Consider the following 17,863-nt stretch of genomic DNA (forward strand, 5'->3'; position numbering starts at 1 on the left):
GTTATGTTATAAGTTTCTCCACTTGCAAACATTTTCTCCTTCATTTGCAGTTGTAAAACGGACTCAAATATTTTCTGTTACTGACACCAAAGTGTAGTGTCTTATATAAATGATTCTCAGAGGAATTTGTGTGTGTGTGTTAAATGATAATACATTCTTCAGGATCTACATTTACTTTCCCTTTTGAGATGCTGCATTCAATTATTTCGTTGGGGAACCAATTAACTGAATACAAAAATACTTGTTGACAGCAGTAAAAGAAAGGTTGGATTAAAAATTTGTAAATAGCAGAAGTAGATTCTCCCTGCTTCCAGGAGTTTTTTACTTACTTATGTGAAGAAAACAGGTTGTAAAAGTATTAAACCATAGATCAATGGTATAGACTTATTAAATCCCATTGGATATAATTATATAACTCATGCATCCCATAAATAAGGTAACTACTCAAATAAACTGACAATTAATGTTTGACTTTAAAAGTAATCCTATATGTGCATATATGTAAAAGTCGCTCAGTTGTGTGTAACTTTGTGCCTCCATGGTCTGTAGCATGCCAGGTTCCTCTGTCCATGAAGTTCTCCAGGCAAAAATACTGGAGTGGGTTGCCATTCCTTTTTCTAAGGGATCTTCCCAACCTAGGAAGTGAACCCAGTTCTCCTGCATTGCAGGCAGATTCTTTACCATCTGAGCCACCAGGGAAACCCATGTGTTTATATATAAACTGCCTACGTACATAGTCACCTTTTAAATTTCTGATGGACAAAGATATACGTGCTGCTCACTATGTACAGAACAATGCACAATGTAAGGATATAAAATAGTGGAAAAAATGCCTGTTCTTAAGGATGCTAACAATGTAATGAAGGATTTATACTACTTTTTACTTAAATGGTAGTGACTAATTTTATGCTTCTTTTATTCTTAACTATACATAGAGCAACTTGAAAAAAATGATTTTTAAGGGTGAGTGATAAAACTCAAGAGATACAAAGATCAAACAGCCTGATTTTTCAGTTGATTCCTATTTTCAACATCAAAAAACATATCTCATGATTTTAAGGTCTTAGTTTTAATCCCTTCCTCAGTCGTTTTTCTAACAGAATAGTTAAGATTGGAAAGGATTCCTTTATCTTAAACTTCTTAGCTGTATTGTCCAGAGATATAACCTCATTTTCTGGCAAACATTTTGTTGTAATTCAGTTTTTTTCAGTTTTTATAACCAAGTTATCAAGCTTTCATCAAACTGACCTATCTGCTGATATAACACAATTGGAAATATATGTCACAACCTATGGTGTATTCCTAGAAAAATACTTATTCTGAATCTAATCATCAGAAAACAAATATAAAAATTCAGATTGTATGACATTCTACAGGAAAATGTCATTGCTATAACAGACAAAAGAAAAATTGGAAAAATACTCTGGATTATGGAAGACTGAAGAGCCATGACAACCACATGCAATGCAGTATCCTTAGTTGGATCTTGGATTGGGAAAAAATAACTACAAATGGTGTTTTGGGGACAGTTGATTCTGTGCTGCTGCTGCTAAGTCACTTCAGTCGTGTTCAAATCTGTGGGACCCCATAGACGGCAGCCCACCAGGCCCCGCTGTCCCTGGGATTCTCCAGGCAAGAACACTGGAGTGGGCTGCCATTTCCTTCTCCAGTTCATGAAAGTGAAAAGTGAAAGTGAAGTTGCTCAGTCGTGTCCGACTCTTCATGATGCCCTGGACTGCAGCCTACCAGGCTCCTCTGTCCATGGGATTTTCCAGGCAAGAGTACTGAAGGGGGTTGCCATTGCCTTTTCCGTGGAGACACTTGGAGAAACTTAAATATAGATTGGATGTTTTACCACAGTCAAGTTTCATGGGTGTAATGATGGTATTACACTTATGTACAATCATGTCTTACTCTTAGAATAATATTGGGATAAAATATCATCATGTCTGCAACTTGTTTAAATGAATCAGAAAAAATTATATATGAACATATATATGTATATGTGTGTACAAAATTTCTAAACACATACATAATTCATAAAGAGAGAAAAAAGATAAACCAAATGTCACAAAAGTTTTAGGGTTGATAAATCCAGGGTATATAGGTATTTACTATACTATTCTTTCAACATATCTGTTTGAGTAAAATTTTTTTATGATAAAAAATGAAGGGGGGAAGGGAATTCAACTTTTTAAACAAATAACAATTTACATTCATTAAATGAACTGTAATCAAAAAAGAAAAGCAAACTCATCTCATGTGTTATTGGCCCAAATTTATATGTTGACATCCTTATCCCCCAGTACCTCTGAACATGAGAGTGTTTGGAGAAAGGTCTTTTAAGATGTAATTAGGGTAAAATTTTTCATAGGGTGAATTCAATAATCAGGTCTGTTCAATTGTGTCTGACTGTTTGTGATGCCATGGACTGTAGCCCACCAGGCTCCTCTGTCTATGGGATTCTCCAGGCAAGAATACTGGAGTGGGTTGCCATTCCTCCTCCAAGGAATCTTCCCAACCAAGAGGATCCAACCCATGTCTCCCCTGTCTCCTGCTTTGGCAGGTGGATTCTCTACCACTGAGCCACCTGGGAAGTTGGTGAATCCAATGTGACTGGGGTCCTAAGAAGAAGAGACCAGGACCCAGACACACACAGGTGGAAGACCTTGTAAAAATGTCAATAAATGTCCATGTGCAAGCCAAAAATAGAGGATTCAGAATGAAACCAAGCCTGTTGACACCTTGAACTTAAACTTGTAGCCTCCAGAACTGTGAGGAAATTTATGTGCATTTTTAAAATTTAAACCAAAAGTTTATTTTATTTTGTTCAGTTCAGTTCAGTCACTCAGTTGTGTCCGACTCTTTGTGACCCCATGAATCACAGCACTCCAGGGCTCCTGTCCATCACCAATTCCTGAAGTTCACCCAAACTCACGTCCATCGAGTCGGTGATGCCATCCAGCCATCTCATTCTCTGTCTTCCCCTTCTCCTCCTGCCCCCAATCCTCCCAGCATCAGAGTCTTTTCCAGTGAGTCAACTCTTCGCATGAGGTGGCCAAAGTATTGGAGTTTCAGCTTTAGCATCAGTCCTTCCAATGTTCAGTTCAGTTCGGTTCAGTCGCTCAGTCGTGTCTGATTCTTTGAGACCCCATGAATCACAGCACGCCAGGCCTCCCTGTCCATCACCAGCTCCCGGAGTTCACTCAAACTCATGTCCATAGAGTCGGTGGCCCTAATTCACTAATACACAGTGCTACTCAAGATTCTCAGAATGAATCCCATTGACCTTCATCCTTGTACAGCCCTTTCTCTTTTGAATGCAAGTAGAACCTGTGAACATGATATGCTATCACTCCTGGATTATAGTGCATTATATGGCAGAAGGAAATTACCCAAATGTTCTTAATCACATGCAGTTTGTTGAGAAGGATGTCAGGAAGAGGGAACATGACTCATGAGGGAACTTCAACACACTATTGCTAGCTTTGAAAATGGACATAGTCTCTTGCCAAGAAATGTGGGTGGTTCTTAGCTGTTAAGAGTTGAAGCTGAAGGCCACCAAGAAATTGTGGCCGATGTTAATCCCAAACTTCATACACATACTTCTATATATAAACTAGATTATCAATAAGGATCTACTGTACAGCACAAGAAACTGTACTCAATATTCTGCAGTGACTTAAGTGAGAAATAAATACGGAATGAATAGATTTACATATATGTGTAACTGAATCTACTTTGCTGTACACCAGAAACTAACACAATAATGTAAATCAACTGTACACCAATATAAAATTTCTTAAAAATTCTAGACCCAGTCCTACAACCACAAGAAACTAAATTAAGCCAACAACTAAAATGAGCTTAGAAGTAGGTTCTTTCAGACGCTCTAGATAACAGCCCAACCTTAGGAATATCTTGATGCCTGCTTCGTGAAAATTTAAGCAGAGGACTCAATTAATCCTAATCAAACTTCTGATCTACAAAACTGTGAGATAAGAAATGGGGTGTTAACATGCTACATCTGTGGTAATTAGCTATACAGTAATAGAAAATTGATGATTTCATTATCTATTCGGTTATGCTCAACAAGTATTTTTAAATTAGAGTGAATGGGTGTTTTGTTTGTGTGTGTGTGAGGGAAAATGATAAAAAGAATACTAATTATTTTTTCCAGATTCAATTTGTGTACATGCACGCACATAAAGTTCATATATATGCATATATAAATGTTAACCCATATACCTTTTACAATTATTAATACAGTAGCACATACACATATTTAAGTGTATTTTTTCTGGTTGGAGAAAGACGATTAAAATTTTCTCTCAGTCATTATGATATCCTTCTTTATATCATTTATCATTCCCAATATTTATCACAGGACCTATCACATAGTAGTTACTCAAATAAATTTTGTTGTGTATAAATTTCATAGGGGCTTCCCTTGTGGTTCAGATGGTAAAGAATCCTGATGCTGGGAAAGATTGAAATCTGGAGAAGGGGACGACAGAGAATGAGATATTTGGATGGCATCACCTAAGTGATGGACATGAGTTTGAGAAGGCTCCAGGAGTTGGTAATGGAAAGGAAAGCCTGTCATGCTGCAGTCCATGGGGTGGCAAAGAGTTGGACATGACTCCATATATATATGGAATATGTGCTGTGCTGTTCTTAGATCCTCAGTCATGTCTGACTCTGCAAACCCATGGACTGTAGCCTGCCATGTTCCTTTGTTCATGGGGATTCTCTAGGCAAGAATACTGAAGTGGGTTGCCACGCCCTCCTCAAGAGGATCTTTCCAACTCAGGAATCAAACCCAGGTCTTTTGCATTGCGGGCAAATTCTTTACCAGCTGATCCACCAAGGAAGCCCAAGAATACTGGAATGGATAGTCTATCCCTTCTTAGGGGATCTTCCCTACCCAGCAATCAAACTGGGGTTTCCTTCATGGAGTGGATTCTTTACCAGCTGAACTTTAGAGTATGCATAGCATGCCAACTTAAATGTTACATGAGATGGGCACATATGACGGTCTGACTGCCACTAAGGGGAAATGTTAGTGGAAACTAATGTCTCAACTTCATTATCTCATCTAGGAGACTATATAACATGGTAAAGTGTTCAACTGTAACTCTGTCACTTAATTGCTTTAACAGCTCTAGCAAGTAACTTCCTTCATGCTTTCTTTTTTCTTTCTTTTTCCTCCATGATGCACAGGTTGTGGGATCTTAGTTCCTTGACCAGGGATTGAACTTGGGCCCTCAAAGTGAAAGTACAGGGTCCTAATCACAGGACTACCAGGGAATTCCCCCTAATGCTTTATTTTTATCATCTTAAAAGCTGATGACTATGATTAGTATCATAAGGAGGTAAATATTAGCTCATGGAGTGTCTTCATGCAAACTAGAAAATATTGCTCCCTTTCAAAGATCATTTATTTCCATTTGTAGGACAATACATATACCCATGCTGTCTGCATTATTTTTGTCATCCTGATGCCTTGCACAATCTGAACAGCTGTATCAGAGGTCCCACTCAGGCTGTTGTCAGGATCAAAGGATATAGTCCACATAAGAATCATAGTTCAACACCTGGTCCACATTCATCATCCATTTTGTGTCAGTAGCTGTCATCCTCATCTTTCTCATGAACATATTATTTAAAATAGATTTAGTATTATTTTACCAGAATAGAAAGCTAAATTTGTACGGGAGAAAGTCCTGGCATATAGTAAGTAGGGCATGGGAAAATGGTTGCAGGGCCATATTTAGTAAGAACCTTAAACACAGTACTTCCTCAGTAAATAATTGCTGATTGATTACATTTTCATTTTCTTAAAGAAAATGTACTTATACATTATGATAATTCTAGTTTGGTCACAAAATTCTCTTCCCTACTTAAGTGAAAATACATACCACACCATTTATTTTAAAAATTGAATTGTCAAATACGTGTAAATTTGGAAGCAAAATGTAACAGAATTCCCCAAAGGTCCATGTGGAAAATGAGGCTTTATTTATAACCATCAAATTGCATCTACTTTATTGCCTAATCCATGACCAATTCAAAATCAACAATTATGACAAGAATCCTCATGGACAGAGGAGCCCGGTGGACTACAGTCCATGGAGTTGCAAAGAGTTGGACACGACTGAGTGACTAAGCACAGCACAGCAAGATAGATTAAGGACTTTCCAGGTGGCACTAGTGGTTAAGAACCAAACTGCCGAAGCAGGAGACATAAGTGACATGGGTTCAATCCCTGGTTCAGGAAGATCCCCTGGAGGAGGACTTGGCAACTCACCCCAGTATTCTTGCCTGGCGAATCCCATGGACAGAGGAGCCTGGCAGGCTATAGTCCTTGGGGTCGCAAAGAATCAAACATGACTGAAGTGACTTTAGCACACGTGCAAGATAGATTAAAGCAACCTAATATATATTACTAGCACACACTATATGTATATATATATATATATACCAGTTATGTATGTCTGTTTCCCTCAGAAAATAATGGCAATTATATTATTAATATAAGTTTGTATTTTATGTTGCAAGTAGGTAGCATTTCAAACATGGCTATCAACTACACCACTAAATGAGTATCCCAGATCACCAGGAGGAACCGTTATGCAAAGTTATTTTTTTTTTTTTTAATTTTGGAGCAACCCACCATCCACAAATCTTTTTTAAAGCTTTTTAATTGAAAAATTTCTTTTCATTTGCATAAGATTCATATTACATTGCTCTAATTAGGTGTTCTTAGAGGATTAAGAGTCAGATATGACTGAGCGACTAAGCATAGCACAGCACAGAGGATTAGAACCACTACTAAAGGCCCTTTATTCCATCAGAAACTAGTAAGTTAATTTCATAATTCTAAATAAAGCTTATCATTTCAGTACTCTGATAGTTAGTTTCAGTGTGTATGTGGGTTTGCCAAAAAACTCATTCCATTTTGGCATAATATGAAAAACCCAAACAAACTTTTTGGTTAATACAATATCTTTGAGAAAAGTCGTGTTGGTGAGGTGGGGGGGTTAAATTGCTGCATTCTTCGTTATATTAATATTAAAAACAAGGACATATTAATATAAAAAGCATGGAATTTTAATAGATATATAGTTGGATGCTATATTAATCTGCTAGGTCCTCTATAACACAATATCATAGACTAAGTGGCTTAGACATTTATTTCCTCTCAGTGCTGAGGCTAAAAATCCAAGATCAAAGTGTTGGTGGGTTAGTTTCCCTCAAGGCTTCCTTGGAGGGTAGATCTCCTCACCCCACTCTGACTGTCTCTTCATATGCCTTCTTTCTGTGCACAAGTTTCCCTGGTGTCCCTCAGTTCAGTTCAGTTCAGTTGCTCAGTCATGCCCAACTCTTTGTGACCCCATGAACCACAGCACACCAGGCCTCCCTGTCCATCACAACCCTCCGTTGTCCCCTTCTCCTCCTGCCCTCAATCTTTCTAAATTCCCCCTTTTTATAAGGACACTAGACATATGGCATTAGGACCCACTCACTCTAATAGGCTTTCTAGGTGGCGCTAATGGTAAAAAATCTGTCTGCCAATGAAGAGGACAAGAGATGCCAGTTCAGTCCCTGGGTTGGGAAAATCTCCTGGAGAAGGAAATAACAACCCACTCCAGTATTCCTGCCTGGGAAATTCCATGGACAGAGGAGCCTGGAGGGTTATGGTCCATAGAGTACAAGTACAGTTACACTGTGAGATGGTGTAGTTTTAGGACTTTGACACATGAATATTGAGGTGGTACAATTCATCCCAAAGCTGATGCTATAACTTCTACTATTAGGAAATGCAATTTATGAATTCCAATTTTTGCCTTTTACCCAATAGTTATGAGACTCTTGACCAAGCAACTGGTTTGTGCTTTAGAGTTATTATTTTTAATGACTCTGATACCTGGATTGTTTCTCTCAAAAAATAGCTACAAGGTCAAAAGATTAATGATTCTAACATACATGTCCTTAAATTATCAAAGTGCTATACAAGTAAGAGTCCTTTCTATAATTCCTAATTGTGTAAAATATAAATTATCAGTCTTATAACTATAGGCTACAGTCCAAGACAAGAATTTTTTAATTAATAATTACTTATCTTTTCTTAACTCCATAAAGTTGTTGAGAAGCATTTACTTATTTGTTTTCTATCTTGCTGTTTAGTACCCAGAAAGATCTGTGCAAGCTAAGAGATTCTCCCCTTTCTTATCTGATCCTTGATCGAGCAACATAAAATTTAATCACACCCTTCTCTCTATGATTTTTCAGAAAAGTTATAAAAAAAGGAAAGAAAAAACAAATAAACCACGAGTAGATTGCTATAAGCTACGTTTACTGAATTTGTTCACTGCTACCTAAGCCCTGTCTTTAACTCATCTTCTCATGAACTTTACTCTTTGTGAGCAATTTCTCCTACTCCCCAAATCAAAAAAGCTAATGTTACAGAGATTTTAATTTAAAATAGTCAACCCAAAATCAATTATTCTGCCTGATCCTGAAAAGAGCCAATACACCAATTAATAGAAGGATTATACTTTTGCCCTAAGAGTTCCATAGGCATATTATAGTAGGGTTTTATATCCTGCTTTCAGGGAAGGATAATGGAAAATACGGGGAAGGGAAAGAGAAAAAAGTTAAATAAGTTCTTAGAACAAAACATCCTTCAGTGCTTCACTTAGCAAAATATGTCATTTCAAAAGTACTTCTGAGTGAAAGTCAAATGAAAATTTTATACACTGACTATAAAGAATAAAACATCCTCTGGGAAGAAATTTACTCACCCATGAAAGGTAAGAAGCCTTCATCCCCAACCCCTACTGCTAGATTAGTTGTGGATAAATGATGGATTGTATCATTTCTGAGAAGGCTCCTTGCTCAGCCTTAAGCCTGGTCCCTAGAGAGCCTTGCAAGACCATTTGTTTACTGTACCTCATCCCTTAAGCCATGGAGATTTTATCAGAGTTGTCGCTAGAATTCAATAATTTTACTTTATCCCCTTTATTTTACATCATTTCAAAGTTCTCATTCCTTATAGTTTCCAGTCCAGGCTGAGGGGCGTGAGTCCCTTTTTATCCTATGACCTGTGAACTTGAATCATAGCCAGAAAGCAGTGACTTCTTGAAGAAGAGTGAGGCCTTTTGTAATGCTGTTTTTGCTCCACCTCTGTGAATTGTAGTGCACTCAGTTTATCACCTCTGCCTCCAATCAAACTTGCTTAAAATGGCAGAGTCAGACTTTCAGAGATCTGTTAGCACATTGCGGGGCGGGATGAAGAAAAATGTCACCCCTCCATCCCATCCCCACTGTGCTGGGAAAATGAACCAACCTGAGACAGGCCCTTTCAATTCACAATTATACGGTTCCTCACCTCTGGTCTCCCCTTCATAGCAACTCTTAAGTGGAGGTCTCTATATTATTAAAGGAGGGTCAATGTTTCTGGCCTCTTCATTGCAAAAGTGGGAAGCCTCAGAATAAAATGAAGAGCAAAACAAAAAGAATTGAAAGAGACATAAACTGCTCTCATGGGCCTCATATGCACTCCCTTTAATCTGCAAGATCATTTCAGCTTCTCTACCTAACGAAAAGCTTAGCTTTGTAGCTCTCATATATTAGCTCATTCCAAAAATGACCTCTAAATCACTATTACTCAGAAACAAGGACCATACTTCCATTCATTTTATTGTTCCTAGAGTCTCCTTTCAATGTCCTATTCTGCTATTTATTTTTAAAGGGCAGTATCTGTTTGCTAATAACCTCCCACCTGAATTTTATTTTATTTCCCTGACCTCTGTTAAAGAAAGATAGAAGGAAACTGTAAAAGGATTTCTACCTTTCATCCTAGGGGAAAGGTCAGCCTATGAATATAAGAAGTTCATTAATATCCTCCCATCCAAATAAAGCTCAAACTCCACAACAATGGAAATACAATCAAAGCAATGGTCAGTTCATGCAGAGACACATCTAACCCTAATAACTTAGAGCCATTTTCATTTTTCACAAAAGCTTCTATTCCTATTACCCAGGAGACATGGTGTGTTTACTGCATTTTTCAATCACAACTGATCATTTCCAAAGTCAAAATGAGATAACTCTGCTGGGATAGTGTCTGTTTTTCAAATGACACTGTATTTTTAAATTAGGTGGCCTAAGGGTTCCTTTTAGGAGTCGGATTCTTCCTTACCTGAATGTATATAAAAACAAGGGGGAGTTGAAAGAAATGCAAACTCTGCTTTCACCAATAACAGTCAAATCGGAAGGCAGAGAAAGACTGTAAACTCAATTTCCTCATCTCTTACAATGAGAAAACATCCACATTTCAGGACTGCCATGTCAATTAAACAATAAACAATTATGAACTAAACTGTTTTTTAACCATATATCTTAACTTTAATCAATTCTGCAACATGATGTGTTGGAAGAGTTCCTAGGAAAAGTCACCTGTCCCCCAATAATCTCTATATCTATTTGTCTTAGTTTTGAGTGTGATATGCCTAAGTACTAAAAACTGTTAGCAACTTTACTTGAATTAGTGTACATGGTAAAGTAATCCTACTCCTAGCCACAACCTTACAGAATAAAACTGATTTGCAGTAAGAATGGGAGAGGCGGTAATTAGGGTGCTCTATCAAAAGACCCTCAGGGTAAGGTGCTTGGTCGGAGCTCTGGACAGATGGAACATAGGGGAGGGGTGTTGGGTGGAGAGGAGATCTTATGGAAAAGACAGTATTTTAAGCACTTTACTGTGGGGCGGGTACTACCATGTCCAATGTACAGCTAAGGTAATAGAGACCTGGAATGAGCACTTTGTTGTACAAGAGCAAAGATGTTTATTTGGAGGAACTGGCTTTGGTGTCAAGCAGCTGGGATTCAGACCATGCCTTGTGACTGCCCCCAACCCTGCCACAGATGAAGAGAGGAAAAAAGAGTGAAGAACACTGTGGCTCAGGTTACTGGGGTCCTCTGCCTGGCCAATATCTCGTCTCCCGTTATTCTTTACTAGCAGGACCATATATTTTATTTTGGGAGACCCTGAGGAAATACACAGTGTCTCATGCCTTAGGTGATCAGTTCTGGTAAACAAGATCTAAGCAGAAACCTACTGAGTTTGCTTTCTGTAAAAGTTATCATCCTCCTGACAAAAAGACTCAGCTGGCACTTGCTGTTTCCCTTTTTTCTTTCCCCTCTCTCTGGCCGAAATGGAATTATCTACTAGGGAAGGTGGAAAAGCTCTACTGTGGCTAAAAGACTGAAAGCTCCATGCTAAGAATGGAAGAAGCTTGGTGTCATTCTGAAGCAGCCATATCAATCCTGGATTGTCCACTTTGGCACTTTTTTTTCTTTCTATGAGTTTCTAAAAGTAAACTCTCTTTTGTCTGAGCTCTTTCTTCTGTTCTCTGTGCTCAAGTGCCATCGAACACATAAGGAGATATGCAAAAATAGAAGAAAACCCAGCTCTTGCAGAGAATACCATCTTGCCTGAGTTTGGCACCATATGTAGTGGGTACTCATACAGCTCTATGCCATGTTCTTCCACTGGGTGAAGTTACACTGCTCCTGCGGTTGCAGGATCTAGACAGAGACCTACCTTCACAAGAGTACAGTGGATATGGTTTAGCTATGGCATTGCAGTAGAATTTGGCAAAAGACAACCTGTAAGATAAATGCAACCTGTGGTCTACTTTTGTATGGAGTGTAAACTGAGAATGTTTATTTGTATGTTTGTTTTTCCATTTTAATTATTTTACAAACAAATGAAGACAAAGAAAATATACAACTGAGATCACATAAGCTTAGTATAACCTAAAATATTTTCTATATGATCCTTTACAGAAAAAATCTACTGGTCCCTGCAGAAGGACAGGACAGAGTAGAGTCAATATGAAAATTATCACAACTATCCAGTTTGCAAATGTTAGCCTCCCATAATGCCATTTTTACATTCCCTGGTTGGTCAATGGGTCACTAAATCCTCATCATGTTCTACAGTAGAACGACTCTAAATGATTTTCTGAAGGAAGTTAGTGGAGGATGATAAGGAAGAAGGACAAAGATCAGAACAAATACCCTCCTAACTTAAAAGGAAGAATCTAGTTTTAAGTATATAAACATCAGATTGCCAGAAAAGAACATGCATCTGCTGACACTGATTGTTGAAAAGTAAGTATTGTTAAGCATTCAACAGAAACTCCTACAAGGAATTACATATTGAATGCCTCGGAATAAAAGTGCTTTTCAGGAAGACTTCCCTGCCACAGGTGGTACCAAGCTTTCATTCCACAAATAACATTTCCACTATTCACTTTAATTCTCATCATACAAAATGCTGGACTAACAACTGGATTGAAAGCCCTAAGGAGAAAGATGATGATTTTCCTAATTTTAAATTCTCACATCTTCACAGGGCCTGAAAGATGGCTAGCCATTTAGATACTTGACAAATTACTTCCAATAATATAGAGAAAAAAGTCTTTCATTTCTAATATAAGGCTAAAGAACTATTTCTCATAGTCAATGGTAAGGATATAAATTATTAAATTTCTCTAATTTCGTATTTAAAAAAACTAATCCCAACATGCAATCAGCTTATTGGTAAATCAACCCCAATTGGCCTTATATGGCTGTTAGTGAAAGCTTACTTCTGCCTCATGAGTAGTAGAAAATACCCTTACAACCTGGGCTTACACAAACACAGAAGAGGAAGAAAATATGTGCCTGTTAGCCTTGCAGATCCCCAAATATCTCAATTTCATTTGATTTTCATTTTGTTTTTCTGTATGCATGTACACCTTCTAAAGCATTTTGGTCATCAACCTCTCACAAGACAAGCTTTTCCTCTTCCTCTATAACATCTAATTTTTTCTCTGTTAGAATTTTGTCATTGCAGAGCTTTCACAATGTCATAATAAATTCTATGCTATATTGGTCTTCTTATCATTTTAAAGGGTAAATGTATTTAGGAAAAATAAGGCATTGCATCAGCGATTTTCACCTAGTCTTTTGTAGATACAACATACTTTGTCTTCAAATCAAATATAACATACTTTTGTTCATACACTGAGCACAAAATTACCCTTCTTAAGAATCAAACTTCAAGGTTTGAGTTCTAGTATTTATCTTTCACACTGAATGTATATACAGTCATATAATTATAAAATTATGCAATTATTTTATGTAGATCAGTGATGACTGAACACGAATATTATAAAACAACACATTACAAAGCACTACGATTAGGGAAAATGGTAATTGTGAACATCTGGATTGAGAAATTTAAATATGAAAAAGTCTGATATTTTTCATAAAGCCTTTTCTCAGTGTTTGTCCAGATTTCATTTGGTACTGACCGAAACCACTTATGTGAGATAGGCTAATTAAATGTAGATCCAAACATGTTACTCAGATGAAACACCCTGGTTTTTTAAAAAGTATTTTTCTCTCTTTGTTATGTAACTACTTTGGTATAAGAATTATTTTAGTGTTGCTCTTGAGAATATTCAGCAATTTTGATATCTGAGAGTACAGTAAGAATTGCCAAAATGTGAAAACATTTAAAGTCAAACACAAAATTTCACTGAGGAAAACAACTATATACCTAAAATTGCAAAAAATATCTTGAGCAGTTATGAATTTCATTTTAAAAACCAAGGAAGAAGAAAATCTAACTCTATTTTCAGTGAAACCACATGTAATTTCTAACAGGCTTTAGTCTGGCCAAAGCCCCTCATCTCTGTGAATTGAAGGACCTACCTTTTCCCCCAAACACAAGTGGTGTTTACCTTCTGGGCAAGATGGATATTCAAAATATTTCCAAACACTGTGGTGGAGACACTGGCCATTCAGAGCAGATAATCAATCAGGGCAGATGCCAGCAGACAAACATAAGTCTAGTCCACTAGTGTGGCCCTGCTGGCTATCGATCATGTTGCTAGAGGCAAAGAGCTGGCATGGGAGGGGGAGTGGAATATTTGTCATCCACTCACTTTGGCACTCACTTTGAAATCTCTTTCTTCTCTGGGTTTGAGCTTTGACCACAAAGGTCTTGCAGCTTCTCTGTAGCACAAATCCACTCCAGCCTGATTCTCCTATTGAGCTCTTTCTCGAATACAAGGGTGAACATCATTATTCTCTTTTCTTCAACAGCATGGAGGGAGAGGCTATGCAGTCTTTTTATCTCAATCATTTTTAAACTGTGACAGGTATAAGTTTCAGGGCATTTCTCCTTCAATCTGCCTTCCTACAAATGGATTCCATAAAGCTATCTCATGTCTCTGTCATGTTTCTCACCAGGAATTTAACGATACGATCAGGGTAAAAATGCAAGCCTCCAAAACTCAATAATTTAACTTTTTAGTGTGATTATGCCATGACAATTTTTCCTTGCATCTGATGAGGAGAGAACTCCTTCCTCTATGGCACTTCAATAAAGGAAGACTGAACAGAGTTAAGTCCCACTTCTTATATAGAAGAAATATAGTCCAACTATTTATATTTTTCATGGGAAGAGTATTTTGTTATTGTTCTCTTTCACATAATTATACCATCCACATTCATATGCATGATTTTGATATTTCTCTCATTTTCCATTTTAAAAAATTTTGTTAAGGTATAACTCACATACCATACAATTCACCCATTTAATACACACAGTTCAATGTATTTAAATATATTAACAAGAGTTGTGAAACTATCACTGCAATCTAATTTTAGAACATTTTCATCATCTCCAAAGAGACTCCAACTCATTAGAAGACACTCCTCGATCCCCTCCAACCCACTGGCGACTGGGAACTTAGCTACTTTCTGTCTTTATAGATTTGCCTATTGGAATATTTTAAATGAATGGAATCATATCATATGTGATCTTTTGTGACTGGTTTGTTTTCCTTCACATAATGTTTTCAAGATTTATCCATGTAGAATGTATATTTCAATTTTTTATCGTTAAATAATATTCCTTACTATGGAGTTACCACATTTTATTTATCCACTATTTTCTTACTATTATACTTTTTCCTTTCATCATGCCTGGAGCATTATCTATGCTATAGGAGTCAAGAAATAGTTTTCAGAATTAAACTGATGAAATTGATATAAAATTAGAAATACAGTAAACAACTGCAACTCCTTCCTACCAAAAAACTGATCTATTCAAATTGAAAAAAAGGCAATTAATGTAGATATTCAAGAACTCATATGTTGAGAAACTTTAAAAGCACCAGGAAACATGGAAATGGTGAGTAAGCATTATTTCTGCCTTCATCAAAACATATTGTTTCCATCTAAAGAACTTATAAACAAGTAGATAGTAGTGGAGAATGGAAAGCATAATTGTTATCTCTGTAATATCAAGGAATAACAATGAAGGAGTTTTCTTTTTTCATGTTGACTTCATAGAACTATATAGTTGCTTTGAGAATGACACTGATAAGCTGATAAGCCTGTTTGCCTGGATAGTAAAGACAGATACTACTAATGCCAGATTTATCAGTGTGAAAAGCTAGGAGACTCTCCATACTCCTCATGATAGAGGGTATTAAAAAGAAAGTGTAGAAGATTTAGCTGTGGGTCCTGTTATTACTTACAATTTTGATTTAATGGCATTTTCACATAACAAAACTCTTAATGGACTCCTAGTTACATGCAGTGGTACAATTAGAATTAAGACTTGTATTAAGAGTTCTCAATTTGATATTACAAAATCAAAGATATTCACTGCATGAATGGACAAATGTAGTTTTTATCTTTCAAGTTCAAAAGAAAATATGTTCGATAATTTGTGTAGTGCTCTAGACACTAATAGAAATAATATCGGTGCTAAAGCTTGATTAGTTCATTATTCTTTGTGTGTGTTCCTCTGCTTCAAAATGTGTGAGATAAATTACTGGAGAGGATTTTATTCCCTTTTAGTGCTGTGTTTTAATGGATTTTTTTCTCTTCAATATAATTTTTCTAGGAGTAACACAATCACATTGAAAGAATTAACCTTGCATTTTCTTCCCTTCATGAGTTAATTCACACAACAAAACCACATTTAATGCTCTCATTCACAGAGTCTTTTTAAAGGAAATACAACTAAAAGTTTTTTAAGTTTTCAGGCTATTTGGAAAACAAAAAAGAATAAGGTGAAATAGCAGTCATCCATGAAAACAACTGACATTTAGTTTCACATGTAAGATAAATTTGAATGGCAAGAGAACATTTCTACTCACAGGTATCTAAAGATTCGTCTGAATCATCAGGGCAGTCAGGGTCTCCATCACACAGCCAGCTCTGGGAGACACAAGTCACGTGATCGTGGCAAAGAAATTCACCAGGATCACAGGACTGCTGATCTGAAAATGAAAGTGTTTCAAAATAAAATATGAATGATCTGAACATGAACACAAGAGCAGTACAAAGATGAAATGTGAGAAAGCAATGCATAAAAGGTACATGAATGGGATGCACATTTTCTGTTCAGCAACAAAGCTAGACCAATTATTTTTCTTAATTTTACCCACTCAGCTCAAGCACTCAGTTTCAAAACACTGAACTTTTTTGTAGTCTTACACGACCTGTCGTAAAAATAGTTAAGAATTCTGTTTGTCTTGGGGGCTACAATCTTTATGATCAGTTAAGGCATATGTATATTCTAGCAAGCAGGTTAATAGAAGATGTTGATCCAAAGCAGAAGTTCTTAAGCAGAATCTTTTAGTTTCCTACTCTGGCCCAAGAAAAGCAAAAATCAGCCAAAAAAGTGAAACGTTGTACATAAATACCATCTCTTAGTATTCAGTTCTTAACTGTTCACCCTGATGCTGGAACTTCATGCCTCTATATCTATGAGATACCCCATATTATCTTATTTTCTCTTCTCTTTTTCACTGAAACTTCCCAACTGAAAGCTTCTATGGCTGGACCATAAGAGTGATAGAAAATTCCATAAAGCTTTGCTCGCATTCAGGTTTTTACATTTGTTTGTATTCAAAATTCCATTATTTTCCATCCATTGTTTCGGAATATTTAGGATCTGTTGCCTTTCATCAAGACCTAATAAATTTATCAAATGCTGCTTTATGTAATAGTCTTCTTAGTGTCCTATAAGTCTATTCAACAAAATATTTTCTTTTTAAAAGAATTTTAAAATGTCTGAAATAAAAATGTTCTTACAATTGATGACCTCTGAGTGTAAAGGAGTGTCAGATATTTGATATCACTTATTCTTTATTATATATATATATATATGAATATATATATGAGTCAAGATAGAAGAAATTCATTAGTAAATATGTATTTTAATATATATCAAATACATATTCTAAGTGATATGAAAGCATTACACCATAGCTTAATTGACCTTTTCCCACTAGCAATATACAAAACGATGGAATATTTTCCACTTAATGGTTTGATAACACATAGTATGTCTTTCCCTTCTCTCCCTCAGCCTCTTCCTTCAACCCCAAAGTAACTTAAAACAAGCATACTTTACAGTTCATAGGAAGATTTCCCTGGTGGCTCAGAGAGTAAAGCGTCTGCCTACAATGCAGAAGACTTGGGTTCAATCCCTGGGTCAGGAAGATTCTCTGGAGAGGGAAATAGCAATACACTTCAGTACTCTTGCCTGGAAAATCCCATGGACAAAGGAATGTGGTAGGCTACAGTCCATGGGGTCACAAAGAGTCAGACATGACTGAGTGACTTCACTTCATTTCACTTACAGTTCACACATATCTGCAAAACATACATCCATAATTAACATTTCCTACTCTACACTATGATATTTTCTCAAAGTTCATACATTTTTACCTTATTACACTTTCAATAAATTCACTATCAATTCCACACTCATTACCAC

At 36.6% G+C, this 17,863-nt stretch overlaps 1 protein-coding gene across 1 annotated transcript in view; it reads right to left on the minus strand.

The window, feature by feature from the left end:
• Positions 1-17,863, minus strand: part of LRP1B (LDL receptor related protein 1B) — a 2,241,805-nt gene that overhangs the window by 1,853,159 nt on the left and 370,783 nt on the right. The window contains exon 2 of the mRNA XM_088842364.1: positions 16,236-16,358. Within this exon, the coding sequence (XP_088698490.1) occupies positions 16,236-16,358 (123 nt within the window). The remainder of the gene's footprint in view (positions 1-16,235; positions 16,359-17,863) is intronic.

The sequence above is a fragment of the Moschus berezovskii genome, chromosome 2, assembly GCF_049115385.1.
Source record: "Moschus berezovskii isolate FMDL1 chromosome 2, NW_MosBer_1.0, whole genome shotgun sequence".
In the NCBI taxonomy this organism is placed as follows: Eukaryota; Metazoa; Chordata; class Mammalia; order Artiodactyla; family Moschidae; genus Moschus; species Moschus berezovskii.